The sequence below is a fragment of the Chiloscyllium plagiosum genome, unplaced genomic scaffold, assembly GCF_037043375.1.
Source record: "Chiloscyllium plagiosum isolate Xiang-an unplaced genomic scaffold, Cpla_swu_hap1 HiC_scaffold_43, whole genome shotgun sequence".
NCBI classification, from domain to species: domain Eukaryota; kingdom Metazoa; phylum Chordata; class Chondrichthyes; order Orectolobiformes; family Hemiscylliidae; genus Chiloscyllium; species Chiloscyllium plagiosum.
The window spans coordinates 2,455,387-2,482,007 of record NW_028270181.1 but is presented as its reverse complement, the minus strand read 5'-3'; the positions used below and the strand labels follow the sequence as shown (position 1 = coordinate 2,482,007).

The 26,621-nt window shown below is 41.7% G+C and overlaps 1 protein-coding gene across 2 annotated transcripts in view; it reads left to right on the top strand.

The window, feature by feature from the left end:
* Nucleotides 1–7,645, top strand: part of LOC122541949 (serine-rich coiled-coil domain-containing protein 2) — a 642,154-nt gene extending 634,509 nt beyond the window's left edge. For both annotated transcript variants that reach the window (XM_087982459.1, XM_087982460.1), the window contains one exon: nt 2,661–7,645. In XM_087982459.1, coding sequence (XP_087838585.1) covers nt 2,661–3,971 — 1,311 coding nt within the window. In that variant the 3' untranslated portion in view covers nt 3,972–7,645. The remainder of the gene's footprint in view (nt 1–2,660) is intronic.
* Nucleotides 7,646–26,621: the final 18,976 nt, after the last annotated feature.

The window sequence follows — 26,621 nt, the reverse complement described above, 5'->3', positions numbered from 1 at the left end:
AGTCATAAATAAGCAGATGTTCATAGACCTGGGATCCTTTGACAGATTTGCCTTAGCAACTTCAGTACAAGTTAATAGAAAAGCAGAAATCAGAGAGCTATTAATGCTGGAACCCTGCATTAAAACAGCAAAATGCTGGAAATATACAGCAAACCTGCCAGGTGGGCCCTGAGGAGAGGAGGTAGGTTAACGTTGCAGCTCTAGCCCTTTGTGTGGTTTGGGCAAGCCTTTGACCAGAAGCATTAACCTCTCTCTTCTCTTGACAGCTGCTGTCAGATCAGCGGCGCATTTCCAACATGAAGTTGAAAGTGCACTCTGTAGTTTGGCAAATGCTACACAACAGAAAATGTCTTTGACTGGAGTTTTTATTGGATAAATTCAAGTCACTTCATGAAGTATTTTAATACAAATGGAATGCTGAAAACATTTTTTCTAATTTATGTTGACATCGTTAGCTAGACAGGTATTTATTGTCCATTCCTAAATGCTCTGAGGGCAGTTAAGGAACAACCACATTGCTGTGTTTCTGGAGTCGCTGGTAGACCAGACCAGCTAAGGACAGGTTTCCTTCCCTAAAGGACATTAGTGAACCAGATTAGCAAATTCCAGTGATCAACAATGGTTCCATGGTCATCATTAGACTCTTTAATTCCAGATTTTTATTGAATTCAAATTCTACCAGTTTCCAGGGCAGGACTCAAACCTGGGTCGTCAGACTATTTCCTGGATCTCTGTATTAATACTCTAACAATGACATCACTAGGCCATCACTATGGGCCCTGTGGAAATTGTTGCTTTGGCTAATAAGTACAAAGTAACAACTCCCATTGATACGATTAAGAAGAAGTAAGTTATGCCTACAGAGAAATAGTCTCAGAATTATTGGAGTCTTTTACAGTCTTACCTAAATTCTCAGTCAGAAATCACAGACAAATTTGTTCATTTTTGTTGATGTAATCAAGGACTTCGCTTGAAGAAGGGCTTATGCCCAAAACGTCGATTCTCCTGCTCCTTGGATGCTGCCTGACCTGCTGCGTTTTTACAGCAACACATTTTTCAGCTCTGATCTCCAGCATCTGAAGTCCTTACTTTCTCCTAGTGAATTGGCTTGGCATCTCCTCTTCCCTGACAATATCAAATGATTCTGAAATGTTCCACTGTGCCAAATTGATTAGAAATCAAAACTCATAGAATCATAGAATCCCTAGAGTGTGGAAGCAGGCCATTCAGCCCATCAAGTCCCTCCGAAGAGCATTGCACCCAGACCTATCCCTGTAACCCTGCACTTCCCATGGCTAATTCACCTAGTCTGCATATCCCTTGACATTCTAGGCAATTTACCATGGCCAACCCACCCTAATCTGCACATCTTTGGACTGTGGGAGGAAACTGGAGCAACAGAGAATGTACAAACTCCACACAGACAGTCACCCGAAGCTGGAATCAAACCCAGGTCCCTGGCGCTGTGAGGCAGCAGTGCTAACCACTGAGCAACTCCTTTCTGGGAACACAAATCAATTTATACGTTACAAAAGAATTTTAAGCTAAGATTTTAACTTAATGTATCAAAGTATGAAAAGAGAGTGATACAATTTCTCCCAACCCAAAACTGTGAATTTACAAGCATCTACTGATCTACAGATTTCCCTGATATGAAGCAATTAGCCTCAAATTAACCTTGGAGGAATGCTCATCTTCACTAACTAACTCTTATGGCCTTTAAATAGCAGACTAATTAAACTTATTGCATTAACACATACATTGAACTACACAGTTTGGCAATCTGAGCAGAATATTAAACTAATTGTAATGTTTGGATTTCCCAGGAGCAATGCCACTCGAGATCCTCCAGGCTTATCAATACGATTTCATTCTTGCAGTGTGGGCATGGTAGGCAAGGCTATCCCTTGCTGCTGTCAGTAAGATGTTGGTGAATTACCTGCTTCAAAACAACTGAGTGACTTGTTTGGTCACTTCAGAGAATAGTTAAGAGTCAACCTCCGTTATTGTGGGACTGCAGTCAATACATGTCAGATATGGATAAGGTCACCAGGTTTCATCTGGTGAAGGATTTTAATGATTAACTCAGTCAGATTTTACAACAATGTGCAGCTCCATGGCTATGGAAATTTGGTTTTAATTTTATAAACATTTTATTATTCCAAAATATTTTATAACCTGATATTAAATTCTGTAGTTGCTGTTGGGTAATTGAACCCATATTCTCTAGATAGCTGTTCTAGAAATACAATACAACTAAAGAGAAAGAATTTCAATTCTCATTTCTCTTGAATCTTTTTAACAATGCTAATTTACAATGGATATTACAGACAGACAGCATGACTTGTATGTTACCATGTGAGAGGCAAGTTTTTTTTTCACCCATTCTGTGTGCTTCCTTATCATTCAGCAGTTACCAAATCCAATGGCTGCAAATCGTTCCTCTGTGACCAGCTTCAAGATTTCATGAAAGTCCTGCTGGATGACTGTTCCAGTTTCATCCAGTGTTTGTATCATACGCTTCTCTCAGACCCTCAGTTGTACTGCTGCATGGTGTCCAGAAATGCAAAGCAAACCAGCATGTCTAGTAACAAGAGATTTTGTTCTCTGCAAAAGCTCTATCTAATCAATGTGTTCTAAAATGCCTTTTCTTCCAACAGCCTCCAGTACTACAGCCTTCCAACCACATATGCAGCTCCAAAGAACAAGACACTGGAAAAGTAACAAAGCCAGTCCTTATCGAGGACCCCAGTAGGTGTACAGGGAGTGTGAATTGTGAGAGTTACTGCCAAACCAACCAAAATGCAAAAGCTGCTGTTTCCTTAGAGACATCTTCAGACAAACCCAGCTTCCATCAATCCATCCCACAAAAGACAGGAGACTGTAACAACAGGCCTGCCCAAGAGCAGCCGGGGTGGAAGAAGGTCAGACAAAATTCAAATGTTGCACCAAAGGAACATGGCCATAATCTGGTTTCAGTGCAGCAGACCCATTTACGGAGCACTTCAGTATTTACAGAAGAATCCAGAAATCAAGACTTTCGGCCCAGGTTCGCTTTTAGACAGTGCATACCTTCCAAGAATCCGAGTGTCAAATCCAAGACTCAGACTTCAACAGTGAAGTCTTCTCAACTTTCCAAATCCAGAAAGAATGCTGGTGCAGTCTCTCATCCAGAGATTTTCATTGGAGAATGTCCAGTTCAACTCTCAATAAGAGATCAAAAGGAATCAGAATGTCAACTCCCCCTACCAGTACACATCAGCCTGACAGCACAGAGAAATGAACAGCAAAACAGAAAAGCTGAACTTCCACCATCCCTAACTTCCCCACTGCTGAGTAGTAAGACGACAGCATTTCCAACAAATTCTCAGCCACTTGTCAGGGAGAGTCAGCGCGGTGAACCCGACAAACACAGGGAGAGTCAGCGCGGTGAACCCGACAAACACAGGGAGAGTCAGCACGGTGAACCCGACAAACACAGGGAGAGTCAGCGCGGTGAACCCGACAAACACAGGGAGAGTCAGCGCGGTGAACCCGACAAACACAGGGAGAGTCAGCGCGGTGAACCCGACAAACACAGGGAGAGTCAGCGCGGTGAACCCGACAAACACAGGGAGAGTCAGCGCGGTGAACCCGACAAACACAGGGAGAGTCAGCGCGGTGAACCCGACAAACACAGGGAGAGTCAGCGCGGTGAACCCGACAAACACAGGGAGAGTCAGCGCGGTGAACCCGACAAACACAGGGAGAGTCAGCGCGGTGAACCCGACAAACACAGGGACGAATCCCATTTGGAGATCTTACCATTCAACAAGCTGCAGAGAAAGCAGCCGCTTCTAGAAGACAGTTCACGAAAGGTTCAGAGTTTTGATTCCCATCCTGAGAAATCTGCCAGCTCTTTCCGGCATTCCCGCCTTCCTCAACCAAAGATGCATGTTTCCGGCCTCTCAAACAGAAACTCACAGTGTTGACTGAAGCCTTGCATTAAACATTTCTGTTGCAGTTTACATCGCAGGAGAAGGTTTAGACTTTAATTTTGAACCTGGCAACTGTTGACTTTGGTATAATTTACTGAACTCACTGTTGACTCAACTCTTAAAAACAGCTCCTGCTGACCTGATTGATGCAATGTCAAAGACTTGGGCATTTGATGACTCTCAAGACAGTTTATATTTCCAATTTGTGGCCTTTTGTTTTCTCTGAAATAGTACAAAGTCACAGACGTGGGAAGTTTTGATGAGAAGCAGGGGTGGTTTGGCCGGGGTTGGACGGGAAATAGCAGAATAGTTTGCTGTACAGCAGTTTATGAATCTGTAATGACCTGGACATGAATCATTTAGGTGTAAAGGGTGACAATGATGCTCTGGGGGAGGGGGGCTGTTTTTAAAGCAGATATTGTATTAATTGTTGAATAATACCACTGTCCTCCATTTCAGTTGGTCTGCATGAACATGTTATGATTGGGAAGACAATTTGGAGAAAGCTGCTGATCCTAATCTAAAATAGCCTCACCAAGTTAAACATTTTTGTTTGTTTGGAACCATTAGTTTAAGAATATATTTAAGTTAAAATTCTGGAGGGTTAGCTTTATATAAAATAAGTAATAAAATAACATGCTGCATTACAATGCTTGCTACAGAAATCATACTTGATGGATCTTCACCAACAGCCTGCTGCTGTTCAAAGACCAAATGGATGTTAAGTCCAGTGGATCAATACAGAAAGAGTGAGAGGATGATTGTGCTTCAGGATGGCTTGCCAGAATCCCAGTGGAGTTATCTGAAAGAAAGAGTATAGTCCTTTCTAATTGAACTGCTACTGAGTGTTTTAAAATACAACTCTTCCAACTGTGAGCTGGGAGACAGCTGATATCAAAATCATTGAGTGAAAAGGGACTCTTGTGTTCCTTACCTGCACCCATCATTATGCATGCAGGTCCTTCCAAATTAATGGTTGCTGCGAAACCACCACTTATCAATAAGTATACTACCTTGATAGATAATTACCAATTATGTACTTTCAACTCCATGTGTTAATGGGGTCTCATGGGTCACAACACTGGTCTTTCACCCCAGTAGATCTGGATTTAAAATCAGGTCTGCCTCATTGGTTGGAAGTTTCCTTTGCCAGCTTCTCTGGCTTTTAATGATCTTCACTGAATCTTTTAGACAGTTTTACAATCCAGTTCCCAGTAGACATAAGTGCACAGAACAGAACTTTGCACTAATTTGACAGCCTCCCTCAGAAAGGTTACAGAAGCAGATGGTGTGAGAATTTAAAGATCCCTCACTGGTGTGCTGGGCAAACTGTATCTAACTCTGGAACCATGTTGCTACGCATGCTGCATCCTGGGCACAACATTTGTGAATGTTGTACACTTGTGGCACAGAGAGAAATGTCTCATTGGCATCACCAAATTGTACTGCAGCCACTTCAGGAAGGGTCAAAATGATTAGAAATTGTTGAGTCCAAACACCAAAAAGTCCACATTTAATTTGTTGGCGTTCTGGTCTCCTTGGGTGGTATTTGGCAGTGTTTAATCATCACTCCTCAGCAAGCTCATCCCCTGTAGTGTTCAGCTTGTGGTTTGAGATTGTCTGAATTCAATTATTGCTGCTGTGATCAAGTGACATTTTTGCCCTGGCCCTGTTCACAGAAATCACATGAAACCTGTGACAGCTACTTCAAACAGCAACTCAATTTCTTAAAATGGTAACTTCTACTTTTGGATTGTCGGGAAAGAAAGGTCAGAACAACGGTTCTCATTAAGCCAGATTTTGCAGTTTGTTCCAAACTTTTGTCAACATTTCACATAAAATGCGAATATGTTCTGCTGTTTCAAACTGCAGTCCCATCTTAACTTTAAAAATCTTCACACATACACTTACTTTGGACACACGGTGAGTTGGTGGTGCGCCTTGAGGTGAGTTTTCCTCTTCATTATCTTCTAACAAAATCCTTTTTGGATGTTGGTGGATTAAGCAAACGGAAGAGAGTTTCAACTGCTAATGAGAGCAGTTGAGAGTAAATACCCTGATTTTTCTTGTTATTGTTAGATTGTTGACAATGCTTGTCGATTGGAGGAAGTCTCCAACTGACCAACGCCTCCCCTCCCCCCCCACCCCCACCCCTCACCACCACCATCCCCAACCTTATCAGCTATCAAATCAATCTCATTGCAGTAACACATGACTTCACTTCTAAGAAAAGGCTGTTTCCACACTGCCTGTTACCTCTGTAAATAGTTTACTGGTACAGATCATATTTAATGAACCAGGAACAGCATAAAATATTATTTAAGTTGAGTACTTTTCTATGCATTAGACCCATCTGCAGAGTCAGTGACATTATCTGATGGTAAAGTCAGAAATGTCAGCATGAAAGAGGGACAAGACAGTCCTACATTCAATACTGCAACTTGCTTCACACCACAGGTCAGCCACCCTGACCTCACTCTGCCTGCTCTTTTCCTTCCCCTTTTTAATATTTATCATGAATTGTTCCTATAAGGATAATTCTTGCCTAAAATTATAGCACAAATATAACATAAAACTGGCTACATGACAAAAGTTGAGATCTTGAAGAGTTCGATCCAAGTGTAAAGTATTATTATTTGTCAATTGGATCTGCATGAATTTGCTGGTTTATAAATAACAAGGGTGAAATTGTAAATGGTATCAATTCTAAATGGTTATATTTAGAGTTTCTTTACCAGTCAATGTTGTATGACATTGGACATGCAGTGTTGAGACCCTGTGCAATCCCCAGTGGGTTAGAAAGGAGGAATTACAGATGAGGAGGCACAAAACTCTGTTGCCTTTTGGAAGTCATATACTCTTATTCCTAATTCATAGTTCCATTACAAATTCTATAATCCACACTTATAATGGAAGTGTCAATGTGAACCTGTCAATTATAATCACTCCTGCTAATTGTGACACCGCAGTGCACTCAGATTTTTAATATAATCATAGATGCAAGTATATACATGGATAGTATATCTCATTACAGGTATTCATGAGTCACATATTGCCCAGGTCGTTCGGATTTGTAAGTTGCTAAATATAATCAATTATGTGTCAAACATATACTGCTGTGTTCAAGTGCAATATATACTGTTGTTAATAACAAAATGAGGTATATATTATATGTATATGCAAAATTAATTATCGACTAAATCTCTGAAACTGCATACTAGGTAAAATGAACAAAGAATTGCACTTTAAATGATTTTCTGCGTCATACAGCTGTGCCTATGCCTGCGGGTGCTACCAAGGCCAATGCGGCATTTATCACTTTTCTGCTTTTGTTCTTGCAAATGCTTGTTACTTTAGGTGGTAAGTGCTGTTATCATTGCGCAGTAACATGGTGACTCACTGTATTAATGATAATTCCCAGTACTTTAATCAGGAGGCTGGCTAAGTTCCGTTTCTCCATTGTTGCACATGTCCTGATCACTCTTCTCAAGAGTAAAGTCAGAATTGCGGGTCTAAATGTAGAAGGGTGGTAATAAAGTCATCATACATATGTGCTGTAGTATGTTAATTCTTGTGAAACATAAGCTAATTCCACCTCTCCTGTGTGAGAGTTCCATTTCAAAGCCGTTATTAAAACAAGCAAAGCATTAATTGATGCAACAACTTGACCATGTCCAGGGGAGATTTATTTGTAAAAACCGAAGGAACTGCTGATGCTGTAAATCAGAAACAAAAACAGAAGTTGCTGGAAAAGCTCAGCAGGTCCGGCAGCATCTGTGGAGAGAAATCAGAGTTAACTTTTCTAATCGAGTGACTGTTCCTCAGACCCTCATGTTTGATGCATACTGCAGAAGTGTTCTTGACAATAACAACAAAGTATCTTTGCCCAGATTTTGCTGCCAAAATTCAGGCTGCTTCAGTGACAATCCCAAACTGACTGATGGAGTTTTTCATTGTGGTTCCCTCTCAGGCAGTTTTCCGATTTTCTATCTGCCTGTCCCAATCTTCCAACCAAAATTACCTTGCTATCACAACAAAAGAAAGATTTGGCAGTCATTCAAAGCAGAACAAAGAACAGAACAGCACAGAAGTTGGCCCATCGGCCCTCCAAGTTTGTGCCAATACATTGTGCCCTTCCATAGAACATGGGAGGTTGTTGGCAGGTAGGATCAAGGAAAACCCTAAAGCCTTCTATAGGTATATCAGGAATAAAAGAATGACTAGAGTAAGATTAGGGCCAATCAAAGATAGTAGTGGGAAGTTGTGTTTGGAATCCGAGGACAGGGGGAAGCGCTTAATGAATACTTTTTGTCAGTATTCACCGTTGGAAAAGGACAATGTTGGTGAGAATATGGCTACAAGGTTATTTGGGATTGAGGTTGACAAAGACAAGGTTTCAGCAATTTTGGAAAATCTGGAAACAGATAAGACCCCTGGGCCAGATGGGATTTATCCTCGGATTCTCTGGGAAGCCAGGGAGGAGATTGCAGAGCCTCTGGCTTCAATCTTTGTGTCATCATTGTCGACAGGATGATGACTGAAGACTGGTAGGATAGCTAATGTTGTTCCCTTGTTTAAGAAGGGGAGTCGGGACAGCCCTGGGAACTGTAGGCCTGTGAGCCTTACTTCAGTTGTGGGCAAGGTGTTGGAAAGGGTTATAAGAGATAGGATTTATAATTATCTGGAAAGGAATAACTTGATTAGGATAGTCAACACAGTTTTGTGAAGGGTAGGTCGTGCCTCGCTAACCTTATTGAGTTCTTTGAGAATGTGTCAAAACAGGTAGATGAAGGTAAAGTGGTTGATGTGGTGTATGGGAACTTCAGTAAGGTGTTTGATGAAGTTCCACACAGTAAGCTATTGCACAAAATATGGAGTTTTGGGATTGAAGGTGATTTAGTGGTTTGGATCAGAAATTGGCGAGCTGAAAGAAGACAGAGGATGGTGGTTGATGGGAAATGTTCATCCTGGAGTTCAGTTACCAGTGGTGTACTGCAAGGATGTGTTTTGGCATTTTTATAAATGATCTGGATGTGGGCATAGAAGGATGGGTTAGTAAATTTGGGGATGATGCTAAAGTAGGCAGAGTTGTGGACAGTATTGAAAAATGTTGTGGGTTACAGAGGGAACTAGATAAGATTTAGAGCTGGGTTGAGAAATGACAAATGGAGTTTAATGTGGAAAAGTGTGAGGTAGCTCACTTCGGAAGAAATAAAAGGAATGCAGAGTACTGGACTAATGGTAAAATTCTTGGCAGTGTAGATGAACAGAGAGATCTCGGTGTCCAGGTGCAAAAATCCTTGAAAGTTGCCACCCAGGTTGGTAGAGCTGAAAATGTGTTGCTGGAAAAGCGCATTAGGTCAGGCAGCATCCAAGGAACAGGAGAATCGACGTTTCGGGCACAAGCCCTTCTTCAGGAATCTTCAGGGCTTGTGCCCAAAACGTCGATTCTCCTGTTCCTTGGATGCTGCCTGACCTGCTGCGCTTTTCCAGCAACACATTTTCAGCTCTGATCTCCAGCATCTGCAGTCCTCACTTTCTCCACCCAGGTTGATAGGCTTGTTAAGAAGGTGTATGGTCTGTTGGCGTTTATTGGTAGGGGGATTGAGTTTCGGAGCCACGAGGTCATACTTCAGCCGTACAAAACAGCGGTAAGGCCGTACCTGGAGTATTGTGTGCAGTTCTGGTCACCGCAATTTGGAAGGATGTGGAAGCTTTGGAAAGAGTTCAGAGGGGATTTACTAGGATGTTGCCTGGTATGGAGGGAAGGTCTTACAAGGAAAGGCTGCGGGAACTGAGGCTGTTTTCATTGGAGGGAAGAAGGTTAAGAGGTTATTTAATTGAGGCATGTAAAGTAGATTAGATTACTTAGAGTGTGGAAACAGGCCCTTCGGCCCAACAAGTCCACACCGACCCGCTGAAGCGCAACCCACCCATACCCCTACATTTACCCCTTATTACCTAACACTAAGGGCAATTTAGCATGGCCAATTCACCTGACCTGCACATCTTTTGGATTGTGGGAGGAAACCGGAGCACCCGGAGGAAACCCACGCAGGCACAGGGAGAACGTGCAAACTCCACACAGTCAGTCGCCTGAGTCGGGAATTGAACCCGGGTCTCTGGCGCTGTGAGGCAGCAGTGCTAACCACTGTGCCACCGTGCCACCCACCAGAAGGAAGTAATCAGAAGGTTAGACAGAGTGGACAGTGAGAGCCTTTTTCCTGGTGAAGGCTAACACAAAGGGACATAGCTTTAAATTGAGGGGTGATAGATTTAGGACAGATATCGGGATAGATTCTTCACTCGGAGTAGTAGGGGCATGGAATAGCTTGCCTGCAACAGTAGTAGACTTGCTGATGTTAAGGACATTTAAATGGGCATTGGACATACATATGGATAATAATGGAACGGTGTAGGTTAGATGGGCATCGGATTATTTTCACAGGTTGGTGCAACATTGAGGGCCGAAGGGCCTGTACTGCACTGTAACGTTCTATGTTCATACTAAAACTGTCCTCACTTAAAGAATCTGCATCACTCTATTCCCTTGCTATTCATGTTTTCATCCAGTGTTTCTCGAATGCTGCTGTTGTGTCTGCTTCCACCACCATCTCTGGCAGTGCCTTCCAGATACTCACCACTCTGTGTGAAAAACTTGCCTCACACATCTCTTTTAAACTTGCTTCAACCTGTGTCCCCTCGTAATTGACCCCTCCACCCTGGGAAAAAGCCTCATACTTCCAATTCTATCCTTGCCATTCACAATCTTATAAACTTCTATTGGGTCGCCTTAACCTCCTGCACTCCAGTGAAAACAAACCCAATCTATCCAACCTTTCTTCATAGCTAAAAGCCCCCATATCAGGCAACATCTTGGTAAATGTCTTGTGTACCCTCTCCAAAACATCCCATGCTTCTGGTAGTGTGGTGACCAGAACTGTGCACAATATTCCAAGTCTGACCCAACTAGAGTTCTATAAAGCTACAGCATAACTTGTCTATCCTTATATTCAATGGCCTTTCCAATGAAGGCAAGCACGCCATAGGCCTTTTTTTGCTCCCTTATCTACCTGAGTTGCCACCTTCAGTGATCTGTGGACTTGCACGTTCAGATCCCTCTGCATGTCAGTACCCCTAAGTGCGTATTCATCTCATTAAGGTTTGTGAGACCTTGTTCTTAGTAGAATGGATGACTGAGCTTCCAAATAATTTGTAATGTGAAGTGCTTTAGAGTGTTCTCTGAGAGAAATCATAATGTGTCATATAAATGCAAGCTTTTCATCAGGCAGTTAGATATCTAAATGAGAACTGTACCCACAGCAGCTTTAATATAAGTATCCATGTTTTAATGACAAGATTATTTGATTTGATAAAACAAACTACAGGGATGAGAGGAGAATGATTTAGACTTCTGATAGTGTTCAAATTGAATTTATTCTAATACTGTCTGCCAGAAATCGTGCAGCTTTGATCCTGTCTGTCTGCTTGTACTGTTTACCTGAGCTACTTGTCAGTTTGAAAGATTAATCAGAGGGCTTCCTTGGGAAAAAAAATCAAATTACTGTTACTCCATGAATTTTCTTCCTGCATTTTTCATCTTTCCTATAATGCCTTAGGGCATAGGGCATTTTCAATGTCAGCAAATTTATAGATTCTATTGAAATCCAATCCCAGATTTACATTTTCCATCCATTATCCCCTTCTGTCTCCTTTCCCCAGGAATGAAGAGAGATAAAACCATACTGAGCCATTCTCTGTACCTCTTAACAAAGCAGAAAATATAAAATTTATCTCAAAAATGTTACATGTGAAACAAAACCTTTCTTGACCACTTACAGCCCTGTTAAAGAAACTCCCCAACCCCTCCCCCCAAAATGATGTCCTACGTGGATGTACGTTTGCTCACTGAGCTGGAAGGTTTGTTTCATCACCATGCTGGGTAACATCATCAGTGAGCCTCCAGTGAAGCACTGGTGTTCTGTCCCACTTTCTCTCATGTGTCTCAGTCTGTTACAGTGGGTGATATCATTTCCGCTTCTTTTTCTCAGAGGTTGGTAAATGGGATCCAAATCGATGTGCTTATTGATGGAGTTCTGGTTTGAATGCCAGGCCTCTAGGAATTCCCGTGCATGTCTCTATTTAGCCTGTCCCAGGATGGGTGTGTTGTCCCAATCGAACGAGTGTCCCTCGTTGTCTGTGTGTAAGAATATTAATGATAGTTGGATGTGTCTTTTTGTGGCTAGTTGGTGCTTGTGTATCCTGGTGGCTAGTTTCCTGCCCCTCTGTCCGATGTAATGTTTGATGCAGTCCTTGCAGGATATTTGGAATATGATGTTCATTCTGCTGGTTGTTGGTACAGGGCCCTTGAGATTCACTGAGAGCTGCTTCAGTGTGTTGGTAGGTTTGTGGGCTGCCATGATGCCAAGGGGCCAGAGTAGTCTGGTCGTCATGTCTGAAATGTCTTTGATGTATAATAGGGTGGCTAGAGTCTCTGGGTGTGTTGTGTCTTCCCGTTTAGGTCTGTTGTGTAAGAATCAGCGGACTGTGCTTATCGGGTACCTCTTGTTCCTGAATACATTGTGTCGGTGTTTTTCTTCGGCTTCTCCTAGTTCCTGGGTGCTGCAGTGTGTTGTGGCTCATTTAAATAATGTCCTGATACAGATCCCTGTGGGTGTTGGGATAGTTGCCCCTGTAGTTGAGTATCTGGTCTGTGTGTGTGTAAATGCCGGTCTGCAGCTCTCCATTGGCTCTTGGTTTTACTGTGACATCGAGGAAGGGGAGTCAGTTATTGTTCTCTTCCTCTTTGGTGAATATTATACTGATAAGGATATTGTTTATGTCTTTGTGGGTTTCTTCTAATTTGTTGTTTTTCGTGATGCCAAAGGTGTCATCCACATGATGGACCCAAAGCTTGGGCTGGATCGTGGGCAGGGCTGCTCGTTCCAACCTCTGCATTACTGCTTCTGCTAAGAAGCCTGATATTGGTGATCACATGGGTGTTTGTAGGTCTTGTCATTGAAGGTGAAGTGGGTTGTGAGGCACAGGTCTACTAGTTTGAGGATGCTCTCCTTGCTGATGAAGTTGCTGCTGTCTGGTGTTTGTGTCCTTGGTTTGTCTAGTAGTGCAGTCAGTGTTTCTTTGGCCAGGCTGATGTTAATTGATGTGAATTGGGCTTTTACATCAAAGGAAGTCATGACCTTGTCATCTCTACCTTGCTGTTTTTGATGATGTTCAGGAATCCCTGGGTGGAGTGGCATGAGTCGTCTTCTCGGTATTTCAGTTTGTGTTGGGAGTTCCTTTGCTAGTCTGTATGTCGGTGTGCCGGGGGTCAGACTGTGGATCTGAGGGGGACCCCTGGGTTTGTGTAATCTGTAGAAGTGGGGTGTGTTGGATCCATGAGGTTTCATTCTTTGTAAGTCTGTCTTGTTAATTTCATCTGCTTTGTGTAGTTTCCTCAGGGATGCTGTAATACAGTTTTCTAGCTATGGAGTCAGGTCCATTGCCACCTGTTGGTATCGCCTAGTAGTGTGTTTGGTTTTTCAGTGTATTGTATTCTGTTCATGCATCCTTTGTCTGCTGGTAGGATTACAATATTTCTGCCTTTTCTAAGTAATTCCAAGGCTTTCCTTTCCTGTGTGTTGAGGGTGTTCCCTTCTTTCTTCCTGCCTAGTGTTGGTGTTACTGTCTGTCTGATGGCCTGCTGGGTTTCTTCTGTAAGTCTGTTGTCTTTCAGGATGGATTCCAATGCTGCTAAGAAATCCTTTTTGTCCGTGTCCAGGGGGTTGAAGTCCATCTCTCGTACTAGGCTTTTTCCATGTCTGAGAGTGTTCGGTCCGACAGGTTCTTTATCCAAGTCTCTGAATTGTTCCTGTTATTGCTGTATGTGAGCTTGGCCAGTTTTTCTTGTAGGACCAGTCTTTTCTTTGTCTTGGACCGCTGTTGTTTAATGTTGATGGTTTGTTCTAGTGTACCGATCCATTCCTGGTCAGTTGCGCTGGCGTACAGAGTTTCTTGGCGTGAAATTTACCATTCGTATTTTTGGAGTCGGTTGTGGGCATCATTTATCATTTCTTGTAACATTCTGAGGCTGATCTGTTGTGCTGCTCTTCTGGCTTGTGGGGTGTTGAGAGGTGGTCTGTATTTGAGACATTGAGCTAATACCTGCTTCCTGAGGCATTTGTGTAGCAAATACAGTTTGCAAGTGGTGCTCAGTTGGATGGCATTGGTTTCCCATCTTGGGTTAGTTTGAGCATATTGTGCCCATGAGTGTTCCGCATGTTAGCTCCAAGCTAGAGCTGCAGTTATAGTCATAGAGTAATATAGCATGGAAACAGACCCTTCGACCCAACTCATCCATGCTGACCAGATTTCCCAAACTGAACTAGTCCCATCTGCCTGCATTTGGCCCATTTCCCTCTAAACCTTTCCTATTCATGTACTTGGCTGAAAATGTGATGCTGGACTCATGCCCGAAACGTCGATTCTCCTGCTCCTTGGATGCTGCCTGACCTGCTGCGCTTTTCCAGCAACACATTTTCAGCTCTGATCTCCAGCATCTGCAGTCCTCACTTTCCCCTCTATTCATGTACTTGTCCAAATGTCTCTCATTGGTTATAATTATACCCTGATGGAGAACTGAGTGAAACAACCCGGCGGTTGAGTTTGGCAATCTCAACTCAGATATAGGTTCCTGCTGTCCACAGTGTAGAGTATCTGCATGTGTGTGCTCATGTCTATGTGTTTGTGCACCTCTGTCTGTCTGAGTGTGTGTGTTTGAGTGGCTGAGAGTCTGTGAATGAGCATGCATGTAAGTCTCTGTGGTAGTCTGAGTGTGTATGTATGAGTATCTGCCTGTTTGTGCCTGTGTATCTGTCTGTGAGCGTTTGTCTCTCTGAGCATGTCTGACTGTGAACATGTGTGTTGTATCGGTGTTTGTCTCTTAGTATGCACGTATCTGTTGGTGCATGCACGTATATGTCTGTGAGCATAATGGCTTACCTGTGTGTGTCTGACTGTGAGTGTGTCTGTCTATGGACGTGTGAGACAAGTGTGACATTTCAATATGGTGGAGATTCCAGTGTTTGTGTTTTGTTTGGCAGTATTTAGATTTTCTTGATTTGTTCCCTTGAATTCTGGGGAGGAGGATGAGCAGTCACAATAAGGTAAGACATATTTTTGGCAATTAACCAATATTTACACAAGTTAATCCGCTCTAACCAGGAAATGAAAGATTCATTAATTCTGGCCTGAAAATACAAAGTAAACAGTTTGTCAACTGTGTATTTAACTGGCTAATTACAGGCTCATTTGATAAAGGAGCTTCTACAGAAAACAGCAGGCGGTTCATTACTGCCTGCTCTTCACTGTGTTGCCTGACACCCATCGCTTTCAGTTTTTCTCCCACCCTCCCTTCTCCACTCTCTCTTCTCCATCTCTTCATTACCTCCTTTCCCACTGACCCTCCTGCTCTGACAGTGTAACCATGTTAGTTCTGCCAGGGTTCTCAACTGAAATGAACAGACAATGCTGTTGGCATCACACTGCTTCCCAGTCCTTCTCGAGGGATTAGGTTTGGGATGAACGGCCGTTTCAGGGGTTAGTGTAAACTGGCTCCAAATCCTGAAGTGAGACATGCTAGCTGGTGAAGAAACAGTCAGTTGGATGACTTTTCACATTGTGCTGACATAATCTAACCTTAGAGAGCAGCAGGTTTCCTTCAGTCCCATTTTGTGCAGAGTCTCAAGACCATCACCAGGATCTATACTGAGGCAGTGATAGATGACAGGTGAGTTGGAATCCACAAGAGGAGCTTGAAATATGATTATAGTTCATTCCTGTGTATTTCTGTGCAGTATATGGTATGGAGATATTATTTAATGACCCCAAAGTCATCTTTTTGACCCACTTAGACCACCTTCATTCCATTTTTTGCATGGTTTCAAGTCCTAACGTGTCCCAGTGCAGTGAGACATAAGACAGAATCCAACATGTAATCCAGGAAATGAAAGGCATTTAGATTGAAGTGGGATATGGTATTGAATCCACAGGGAGGGTACACATTTGATCCTCCTACCATTTAAACTTTTGATGTTAAGTTGCTATGGATCAAAACCTCAACTATTTATGAAGGTGTATCTTTTGTTTCAGTGATTTCATAGTCACAAAATAGACCAATACTGCAAGTATGGTTATTGCAAACATAGTCTGACTGCAAAGCCCATTCCACGTGGTCTTAATCAGTCCTGTGATGTGCTACAAAGGTACTTCAAGATCGACTCAGTGTTAGTTGGGAGATGGATGGAGTCACTGCATTCTACTCAAAGTCACCAAGTTCTAACGTGTTCTACAGACTTGCGAAAGTGTAGAAAGGAAGGAAGACTTTAATTTATACAGTGCCGATCATGACCTTGGGAGGTCCCAACATGCTCCAGAGCCAGTGGCAGATTTCTGAAATGGCATCGAGGTAATGGAGGAAATGCATCTGGGAATGTGCAAGATTAGATTGAAACATAAAAGAGATTAAGAACAAAGATAACCAACTGGGTTGAAACTATTCTGTCAGATGTAATGTTGGATCTTGCTTCTTTCTGATCCCTGTTAATAGAACAAACTACAATGGAAGGCATGCTTTCATAGGAATAAAGGAGCAGGAGTAGGTGTCTCTGCCCTTCGATCCTTCTCCAATACCCAATAAGATCAACTCCATACTCCTGCCTACTTCTGATAACTTTCACCCCTTTGACTATCAAGAGTTTATCTCTGCCTTAAAAATATTCTAACATGCTTCCTCCACTTTCTTTTGAGGAAGAGTGTTCCAAAAGGGCTCAAACCTCTAATGGAGGTAATCTCTTCTGACCGCTGTCTGAAACGGACCACCATTTATTTTTAAATAGTGGTCCCCAGTTCTAGATTCTCCCACCAGGCGATCACCCAAATTCACCCAGTCAGGACTCCGAATCTTGTATATTTTAATCAAGGCACCTCTTACTTTCCCTTTCTTCAAGATGATAAGTCCATTCCGAGTACAGTATTAATCCAATAAACGTTCTTGTTCTATAGACTGTCTTCAACACATTTGCAGAAGGGCTTATGCCCGAAACGTCGATTCTCCTGTTCCTTGGATGCTGCCTGACCTGCTGCGCTTTTCCAGCAACACATTTTCAGCTTCAACACATTTGCACCCTTTCTTAAATAGGGAGACCAAAACTGTATTGACCAAGCCAAACAAATGTGGCATCACTAATGCCTTGTTTAATTTAGTTCTATTCATTCACAGAATGTTAGTATCACTAACTGGTCTAGCATTTATTGCCTGTCCCTAGCTGCCCTTTGGAAGGTGGGTGATGAGCTGCCTTCTTGAATCATTGTAATCCACTTAGTGTAGGTAGACCCACAATGCCATTACAGGATTTTGACCCAACAACACCAGACTACAGAACCAGTCTAGCAGCTGTATCCTTCAGGACCTGACCAGCTCAATCAGTAGTGCTGCTGCTGAGCTATTGAATTCCCTACCTAGAGTACATTATGCACACCTACCACCTTCAATGCTTCGTCCATGTGTTATTCAACATGGAGCAGTACTGTTTTATTGGCGGAGCAAGGATGATACATTGTAATCACCAGGAGGTTTCCTTGCCCATGTTTAACCTGAAACAATGAGAAATTTCATGGAGATCAGAGTAACTAATTGAGTCCCAGGGCAATCACTACGGTGCTGCCCCCTCCGCTGGGTATATGCAGCCTGTAAGGTACAATTCTGTGAGTATAACTGTTGCTTGGCCAGTTTGTGCGTCCGCTCTTCCACTGTTGGCACTAGCCCCCAGATAGTAGGAGGGCTTTGCAGGTCGACACAGCTGGGTTTGCCATTGTTGTTTCATAGAATCCCTACAGTGCAGGTAGAGGCCATTTGGCCCATCAAGTTCACACCAACCTGCTGAGGAGCATCCCACCTAGACCCACCCTACCCTTGTAACCCTGCATTTCCCATGGCTAACCCACCATCCAGCACATCCCTGGATGTGATGGGAAATTTCCCATGACCAGTTCACCGTAACCTGCGCATTTATGGACTGTGGGAGGAAACTGGAGCACCCGGAGGAAAGCCACGCAGACACGGGGAGAATGTGCAAACTCCACACAGACAGTCACTCGAGGCTGGAATTGAACCCGGGTCTCTGGTTTTGTAAGGCAGCAGTATTAACCACCGTGCCACTGTTTCCGTTGATGACAGATGTTCCAAATGACTTCATAAAGGATAACCAATTCCCCTCACAATAAGTAATGTTCTATTTTCTGTCCTAGTTACTTATCGTACTTGTATTTTGTGCATTTGGTCACCCAGATCCCTCTGCCTCTGAGATCTCTCCCCATTTAGATCACATGCTTCTATTTTGTGATTTCGGCAAAAGTGGACAATATCACATTTTTCTAAGTTCCATTTGCCATATTTTAGCCTACTTAATTATCCAGTTTATACATTTTGTAGTCTCCTTCTGTCCTGTTCACAACTTACTTTCCTACCTACCTTTATGTGAACAAAACATTTATCAACTAGACCCTTTACTCAAACTATTTGTACGTATTGTCGAGGGTTGGTGCCTCAGCATTGATCCCTTTGGCACACTACTTGTTACACATTGCCAATTAGAAAATGACCACTTTATCTCTGTTTCTTGGTAGCTAGCAAAGCTCATATTCATGCCAATATGTTACTCACTATAACATTACCTTTTATTTTCCACAATAACTTCTGATGTCACACCTTGACAAATGCTTTCAGGAAATCTAAGCACAGGAGATGTACTGGACACATTTGTACACATTTGGACACATTATGTACAGGACACATGAATTCTTCAAAAACCTCCATTAAATTAATTAACCATGATTTTCCTTTCACAAAACCATGTTGACTCTGCCTGATTACCTCAAACTTACCCATGGCCTTGCTATAACTTCTTCAATGAGTTTCTAATGGTTTCCCTCCCACAGAGATGCTGAGCTGATTGGCCTGTATCTTGTGCTCTTTTTGAATAAAAGATTTGCTGCCCTACTACTTTCCAATCAAATAGAAACTTCTCTGAATTTAGTGAATTGTGAAAAGTTAAAGCCAATGTGTCAACTCTCACACAAACCATCTCTTTTTGAGCCTAAGATGAAAACCATCAGGCCCCAGGGACCTGTCAACCCACAGTTCGAATAATTTGCTAAGTCCTACCTCCCTAGTGATTGTAATTTTCTTGAGTTTCTCCATCCCTTCCAATTCCTGATTCATCGCTATTTCTAGCATTTTACTTGTATCCTGTATAATGAAGGCTGATTTTATATTTCTGTTCAGTTCATCTGCCATTACCTTATTTTCCATTATGAAATCCTGAGACTCCATTTCTACAGGACCCATGCTTGCTTGGTTCATTCATTTCCCATAGTTGATTCAGAATACTGCTCCTTCGTCAACTGAAAGTTCTGAAAGTTGTGAGTTTAAATAAACCTGTTGGACTATTATTGTGTGACTTCTGACTTTGTCCACCCTAGTCCAACACCAGCACCTCCAAATCATTCCTTTCCCATCTGTGCAGATTCCACTGTCCCCAGCACGGATGCCTGTGCCCCACATCGCTCACGTTTTAAGTCTTTAGTCTTCATCAGTCTTCTAATTTTTAAGCCATGCCCTTATCTCTCTAACCTGATTTGTGTGCAATAATAATGCAGAAAGGTTCTCAATGTGGCAGAGGAATTAAATTCCTGAGCGTGAGCTGAATTTGGAAATGATGAACTTGGAAATCTCTGATCAGGTTAGCTCATTTCATTTCATTTGCAGTGACTATATGTAATCTCAAAGTAGAACTTCTGTTGGGAGTGCAAAAATGCAATGATATCATTTATAGCAAATGGTTGCATATGCTGCTTGTATTACCTAAGAGTTGGGATGTTAATATTCATTAGTGTTTAGAAGGTTGAGGGGGGATCTATTAAAAATTTACAAGATAATGAATGGCTTCGAAAGGGTGAACGCTGGGAAATTGTTTCCATCAGGCGGGGATACTAGGACCCGTGGGCACAGCCTGAAAATTAGAGGGGGTCAATTTAGAATGGAAATGAGACATTTTTTCAGCCAGAGAGTGGTAGGCCTGTGGAATTCATTGCCATGGAGTGCAGTGGAGGCCAGGATGTTAAATGCCTTCAAGGCAGAGATTGATAAATTCTTGATCATGCAAGGAATTAAGGGCTACAGGGAGAGTGTAGGTAAGCGGCGTTAAAATGCCCATCAGCCATGATTGAATTGCAGAGTGGACTCAATGGGCTGAATGGCCTTACTTCCACTCCTATGTCTTATGGTTTTATGGATGTGAAAAAAAGTCCAGGAACTGTTCAGACAGTTGCCCTTTTAAGGATAGGCACGGTGTCGTGGTATTATTGCTGGACTGTTAGTCCAGAGAACCAAATAATGTTTGGCAGACAGTGGGATTCGAATTTGATATAAATCTAGAATTAAGAGTCTAATGATGACTGTGAATCTGTTGTCAATTTCAAGTCAGAGTTATAGATTAGATTCCCTACAGTATGGAAACAGGCCCTTCAGCCCAACAAGTCCATACCAACCCTCCAAAGAGTAACCCACCCAGACCCATTCCTCATATTCACCCCTGACTATGGGCAATTTAGCATGGCCAATTCACCTGACCTGCACATCTTTGGACTGTGGGAGGAAACCGGAGCACCCGGAGGAAACCCACACAGACACAGGGAGAATGTGCAAACTCCACACAGTCAGTCACCCAAGGCAGGAATCGAACCTGGGTCTCTGGCGCTGTGAGGCAACAGTGCTAACCACTGAGCCACTGTGCAAACCCCATCTGGTTCACTAATGTCCTTTAAGGAGGGAAACTGCCCATCCTTATTTGGTCTGGCCTACATGTAACTCCAGACCCACAGCCATGAATGCTGTCCTAGCCAGGGATGCCCTCATACCATGAATAAATTTAAAAAAAATTTCAAAACCAAAGCATCTGCCCAAAAGATGTGTTTCTAATGTTTTTGGTTCTGGTTTCTTCCCCCATCCTATGTCTCATGTTATAAAACTTATTTTAAAATACTTCCTAACTGACTGCCTGTAGACATTCTGGTTCATTAAAGATACAAAACAGACTGCCTCAAGTGCATAGAATTGAATCACAAGATGAAGCATGCATAATCTACAACTTCGAACCAAACATCTTACCCAATTAAAGATAAGTTCTAGACACCAACACACAAATGTACTCCTCCAAGGGTTAACAGCTATATTGAAGACATGAACACTCCAGTGACAGCTGCCCCTTGGCTCTTTCAGGAGTTACTACAAACTCTTCCACATTGTGCAGCAGAGAAAGGTCACTGCGTTCAACTAGAGCTTCATTCACTACTAGTTACTGTCAAACTGCAACACACAGACCAGCTGCATATTCCAGCAACAGCATTAAACCATTGAATGACATTGTTATTTTAGTCATTATGGAAACACATGCAAGTCACTGCCTCATGTCATGCCTTGTCCTTCATTCATGTTGATGTAGTTTGGATAGTGTTTGTTTGGTTCATTTGGTAGTATCTGCACCAGTGAACCTGAAAATTCTGAGTTCAGGTCCCACTGTAAAATTCCAGTATTTAATGTAGTCTGGTACATCAGGCCTAGGGAAAGGGAGACTTGTATGATTCTCAATCCAGATGAAAAGCAAAAATATGTCCTGTTCAGATGGATACTTAAAACTAGGATGAAGGACAGTAGCAGTTTTGTCTGAGGTGCACTGTAAACTGCCTAAAGAAACCAATCATGTTATATCATTTCCCTCCATTTGTAACGGATCAGGAGACACCAGTATACTCAGTAGAAGGAATCAAATGGCAGATTGAAAAGAAAATCATGAAACTAAATTTTTTCCAAATAAGTCTGTTGGACTATAACCTGGTGTTATGCGATTTTTAACTTTGTACACCCCAGTCCAACACCAGTGTCTCCAAATCATACATTCTTTCCATTATTGTTATCCCTTTTCCACTAATTCAATCACTGGGATAATCCCATTGTCAGGTATGAAGAGCTGCTCTTGTATATCAGTGTCTTTGTTGAATTTTCTTAATTACATTAGAACAGGGAATTCTGTTCAACTGGTCCATTACTGACATACCACATGGAGCTCCACCATCGGAGTTCCTCGCACAATCTATATACTCTACTATGCTTGCCTTGCAATGACGATAAAATGTACTGATAAATTTAGTTCTGCTTGCTAAGTAATATCAATATGTCTGTGCCTGCAAAGGAAAGGTACCTTCAGGCAAGTTAGCCCAAGCTGAACAGAACAGGGCAAACGCTAGTCAGAATAAAGCTATCTATTTAACCAGCAGTTTCTGTGACTGATTGTATCTTCAATCAGGTTTCAGAATTCTCGCTGGTTAGAGAGCCAGCTGTCTTGTTGCCCGTAATGATTAAATCTAAGCATTTGATAAATTATACAAGGAATGAACCTTACCCCCCTAAAAGAGGTGAGGGGCTTGTACACCCTGTAGTGACAGATATGTTTGCATTGCATCATCTTGTTTCTTGTGTGGTTTAAGCAAAGAACAGATTAACGTCATACTCAGATCAGATCCTAAAATGGAAGGTGAATTTATGTGGTGGGAGGCAGCTGTTAATACTGGGAGTGGCTACCAATTTTAGGATGAAAATGGAGCATCAAAACCAATACATTCAACACAGACAACACATTCAGTTTTTTGATGATCAGTGGAAGCTGAAAGTTCAGAGGTCATTTATTTGAAGCAGGCTTCTGTATTTTCTGTATTTGCTGATGGAATGTAGGAGATCTCTCCCCCCCACCCAACTCCCCTGGTTAAATGGGAAAAGCAGAGTATAGCCAAGGTTCAATTGTATAATGTTTCCTTCGTTATGACATGATTGGCTGTTATGCTGTGGGATATCCTGACACAGTGGAAAGTGCTATACAAATGCAAGTTTCTTCCTGTCTAAAGTTGATCTTTTACAGTGTAGTGTGTGGCAGGTCAGAGCCAAAGAAAATATCTCTCAGACACGATCAACAATGTATTTAGCAATAGATAAAGTGAAAGCATCATCTCTGCTGACGGAAGATGCGCTGAGATTTCAGCCTTTCCAGATCTGACTTGAACAAAAAGTATTTAAATTGTTGTATTCTAGCATTGCTCTGATTTCAGTATTAAAACAATGCTAAAGGCTCCACTTACACACTGAGAATTTGGCCACATTCACAGCTATGGAAAATAACCACATTGCTTTCCCAAACTACCATATTTCATTCAAGTTAAACTCTCCCCTTTTTCTTAGAAGATTTCCCACACCACCTCGTCATCCTTGTCATGCACTTTAACCTCAAAGCAATATACACTTTTAAGTTATTTTTCTACTTGACCATCTTTCTAGCCCAAATGGAGAGTAACAAAATATTATGGAAAAGGATTTCTGTGATAGCCTTTCGCTGTTCCCATTCGTTAAGCTTCTCTCCTCCTTTCAGGGGTTTATCATGTAGTTGTTCCACTAATTTGCTATGAACCTACATCAAGTACTTGAGAAATGTGAAGTTATAATTCCTGCCTAGTTATTGAGCAACGGGCAGCCATGTGCTAACAAATACATATTTACAGCTCTGCAGGATTGAACTTGTTGTGTTATGATACCAATTGATGGTATTACTGGACAAGTCAGGTCCCAGAATGATATCTGGCTGAAGAGATCAAATACTTTAATGTTATTTTTAGTTAAAGTGGTGGTTATTCACTGAAACAGTTACAGGAGGCTGCAAATTTTGTCCTATAACAGAACATAAGTTTATTACGCAGAAGAAAGAAAACCTAAAATAAACTAAGCTATCCAAATATCGAACTCAGTTTGAATAATCTTAAAACACAAAGCAAAGTCTTGTCATGTTTCCCAGAGAAATTACCTCTCTATACGAAGTTGGGCTCAATAAACTTTTTCCAGTCCTTTACTGTGAGTTCTAAAGAATTTTTAAATGAATAATCACAAAACTGAGAGCTGAGATTTTCTCAGCTTGTAAATAACTTGTAGATTTCTAACCATACACTCCTGGTTTGGATGTTTCACAATTGAGCTTTTACACTAAGATAACTGCTTCTCCTGAATTGTTCTATAGTCTTTTCTCGGAGTGATATGGAGGTGCTGGTGTTAAACTAGAGTGGGTAAAGACAGAAGTCACATGACAACAAGTGCTGCTTTTAGAGCACTTGTAATTTCAAATAAACCTATTGGTCTATAACCTGGTGTGGTGTGACTTCAGTCTTTTCTAGGAGAGAAGTTGTATTTCTTCCTGACCCCAGTCAGATCTCCTCTGAATTGCATTCCAGTCATCCAATCTCTGAGTTTTCTAAGCTAAAATTAATCCTTAAATACCTGAACCAAAAGCAAGCTAATGGCCTTCAGTGTTTACCCCACCTGTCAGAGTTTACCACAATGAAAACATTTTTTCATCAATACCCTACGGGGGTCACTGATGTCTGACACATATTGGATTGGATCACTGTTCAAGAAAAACTGTTTTGAAATGTTTAATTTAAAAATTCTTCAGTATAATAACCCACCCATATGCCACTATTTTAGAATCCAAACTCTCAAAATGACTATATATATATATATGATGCCCCTCTTCTTATTATTGGTCTGTCATCTTTTTTAGATCACGAAAAGGTCAAGACAATACATAGAGATTTTCTTTGTAGCTTTATTTTCTGAAGTTTAGAAGAACGTTTCACTTACTGATTGCCAAGTTAGCGACAGAGTTCACACAAAAGATCTGGCTTCTTGCAGCAATCTTTATGTCTCTGAATTTTATGTGAAAAATCAACACAAAACAGCAGTTCCCGAGCTTTACAAATCTGTTTATAATGTTGTTGTAAAACAAACAGCAGACCGGATTATCCGTTCTGCATTCTCATGCGTCACTGTTCTTTATGTATTGCTGGCTCTTCATTTCTCAAACAGAAACATAATAGCGCTGGTCCCTATATGCAAATTACACTCACAATTACTGACTGGACCTCAACAAAAGCAAGTTAACACTCTGGTTAGTGGTTAATATTTAGCAAAGAAGGACAAACTGCAAACTACAAACCTCTAGACACACAAACTGTAAATCTTACTTCAACATCAGATTAGGTTTTCATGGCTGAGTGAACGTGGTATTCTGTTTTCATCAGGCAATGTCATTTTTCTTATTTCAGAAAATAAATTGCTGTTTCTGATTATTCTTGTGCCAACAGCCTCAATACTCAGGTTAGGTGTGAATCCAAAAGATGTTTACATACAATTCTGAAGGGGCTTGTGTATGTGGCAAAATAGCTCATGCTAATTGAACCTCTGTGAATATAAAACTGATTTCAAAATCTCTAAAACAATTTGCATGAAATCACTTTGCTCTGAATATTAACTGTAAATGCAGTGATATCGTTGTTCAAATATTGTATAGAAGAATTTGATGGAAGGTTGTGATGTGTGGGTGTGTTCATATCTCACAGGACAATTTAAACGTTGCAGCAGTGAAGAATTCTGTCCTTCATATCCCTGCTGACTGCTCTGTTGAATCATCTCACTAGAGACTGGTACAGACCCAATCCCTCATCGCCATGGTGACCATCACAAGTGAGTGCTAATGTTCTGCTTCCTTCAGAATGAAAGATATTAATGTTTCGATATCAATCTCACTAAATGGTAGACAGCTTCATCATAAACTCTATTTTGGCAGAGTTACTTACCAAGCCTGGTAGCTGTTACCCATTCCGATCAAACTTTCACTTCTTTTCCATTGCTCAGAACTTGTGCCAAATCCAATTAAAGAGGTCGAAAGAGAGCATGGGGGGAGAGGGGCGGTGGGGGGTGCATCACAAAGTGGGGCTACTATCCCAATGAAAGGTGAGGGGGCATGTACCATGATTTCAGACTGCTGTATGTCAGAATACAAATTGTTACTGTAAAAGAACGTGTATTGCTATCAAATACATTTAAAAAGCTGCCATTCTAATTTATCATCAACAGAAGCCTGCATTTATGTCTTGTGTTTAACATTCTGAAGCACTTAACAAAAGCGATGTCATTATATATCACCATACCTGGTCTCCAGAGACACTTGAAGGTGTGCTGTTAATAATCATATTCTTTATGGTTTCTTCAAATAAATAAAAGGAGCTCAGGTCACTTCCCACATTTGTCTCTGTTCTTTCTCACTCCCTGATGTATTGATGGAGGTTAGGCTGATCTTTTACAGAATTAAGCAGCCAGTACTTCAAGAATGTAAAATGTGCAGATGAATTAATTGTATGTGAGGAACATCATATCTTTTGAGGCAAAAACTGATGCTGTCACCCCTTGCCAACAGGTGTCTCTGACAAAGTTTTGAAATGTATATCAGTGCTGCAGAATTATTCATGTTAAAATCCTGTCTATTGAGCCCATTAATCTTCAAACCCTCTTAACGTACTGACCGAAATCACCTTGATTTGAATCTGGAAAGAAATACTTACAAGTTTGGTTAAGGAACAGGTTGAGAGAGAGAGAGAGAAGACAAAGGTAATAGGTGTGTCCTCTGATTGACAGGGAATGGTTAGCAGTGA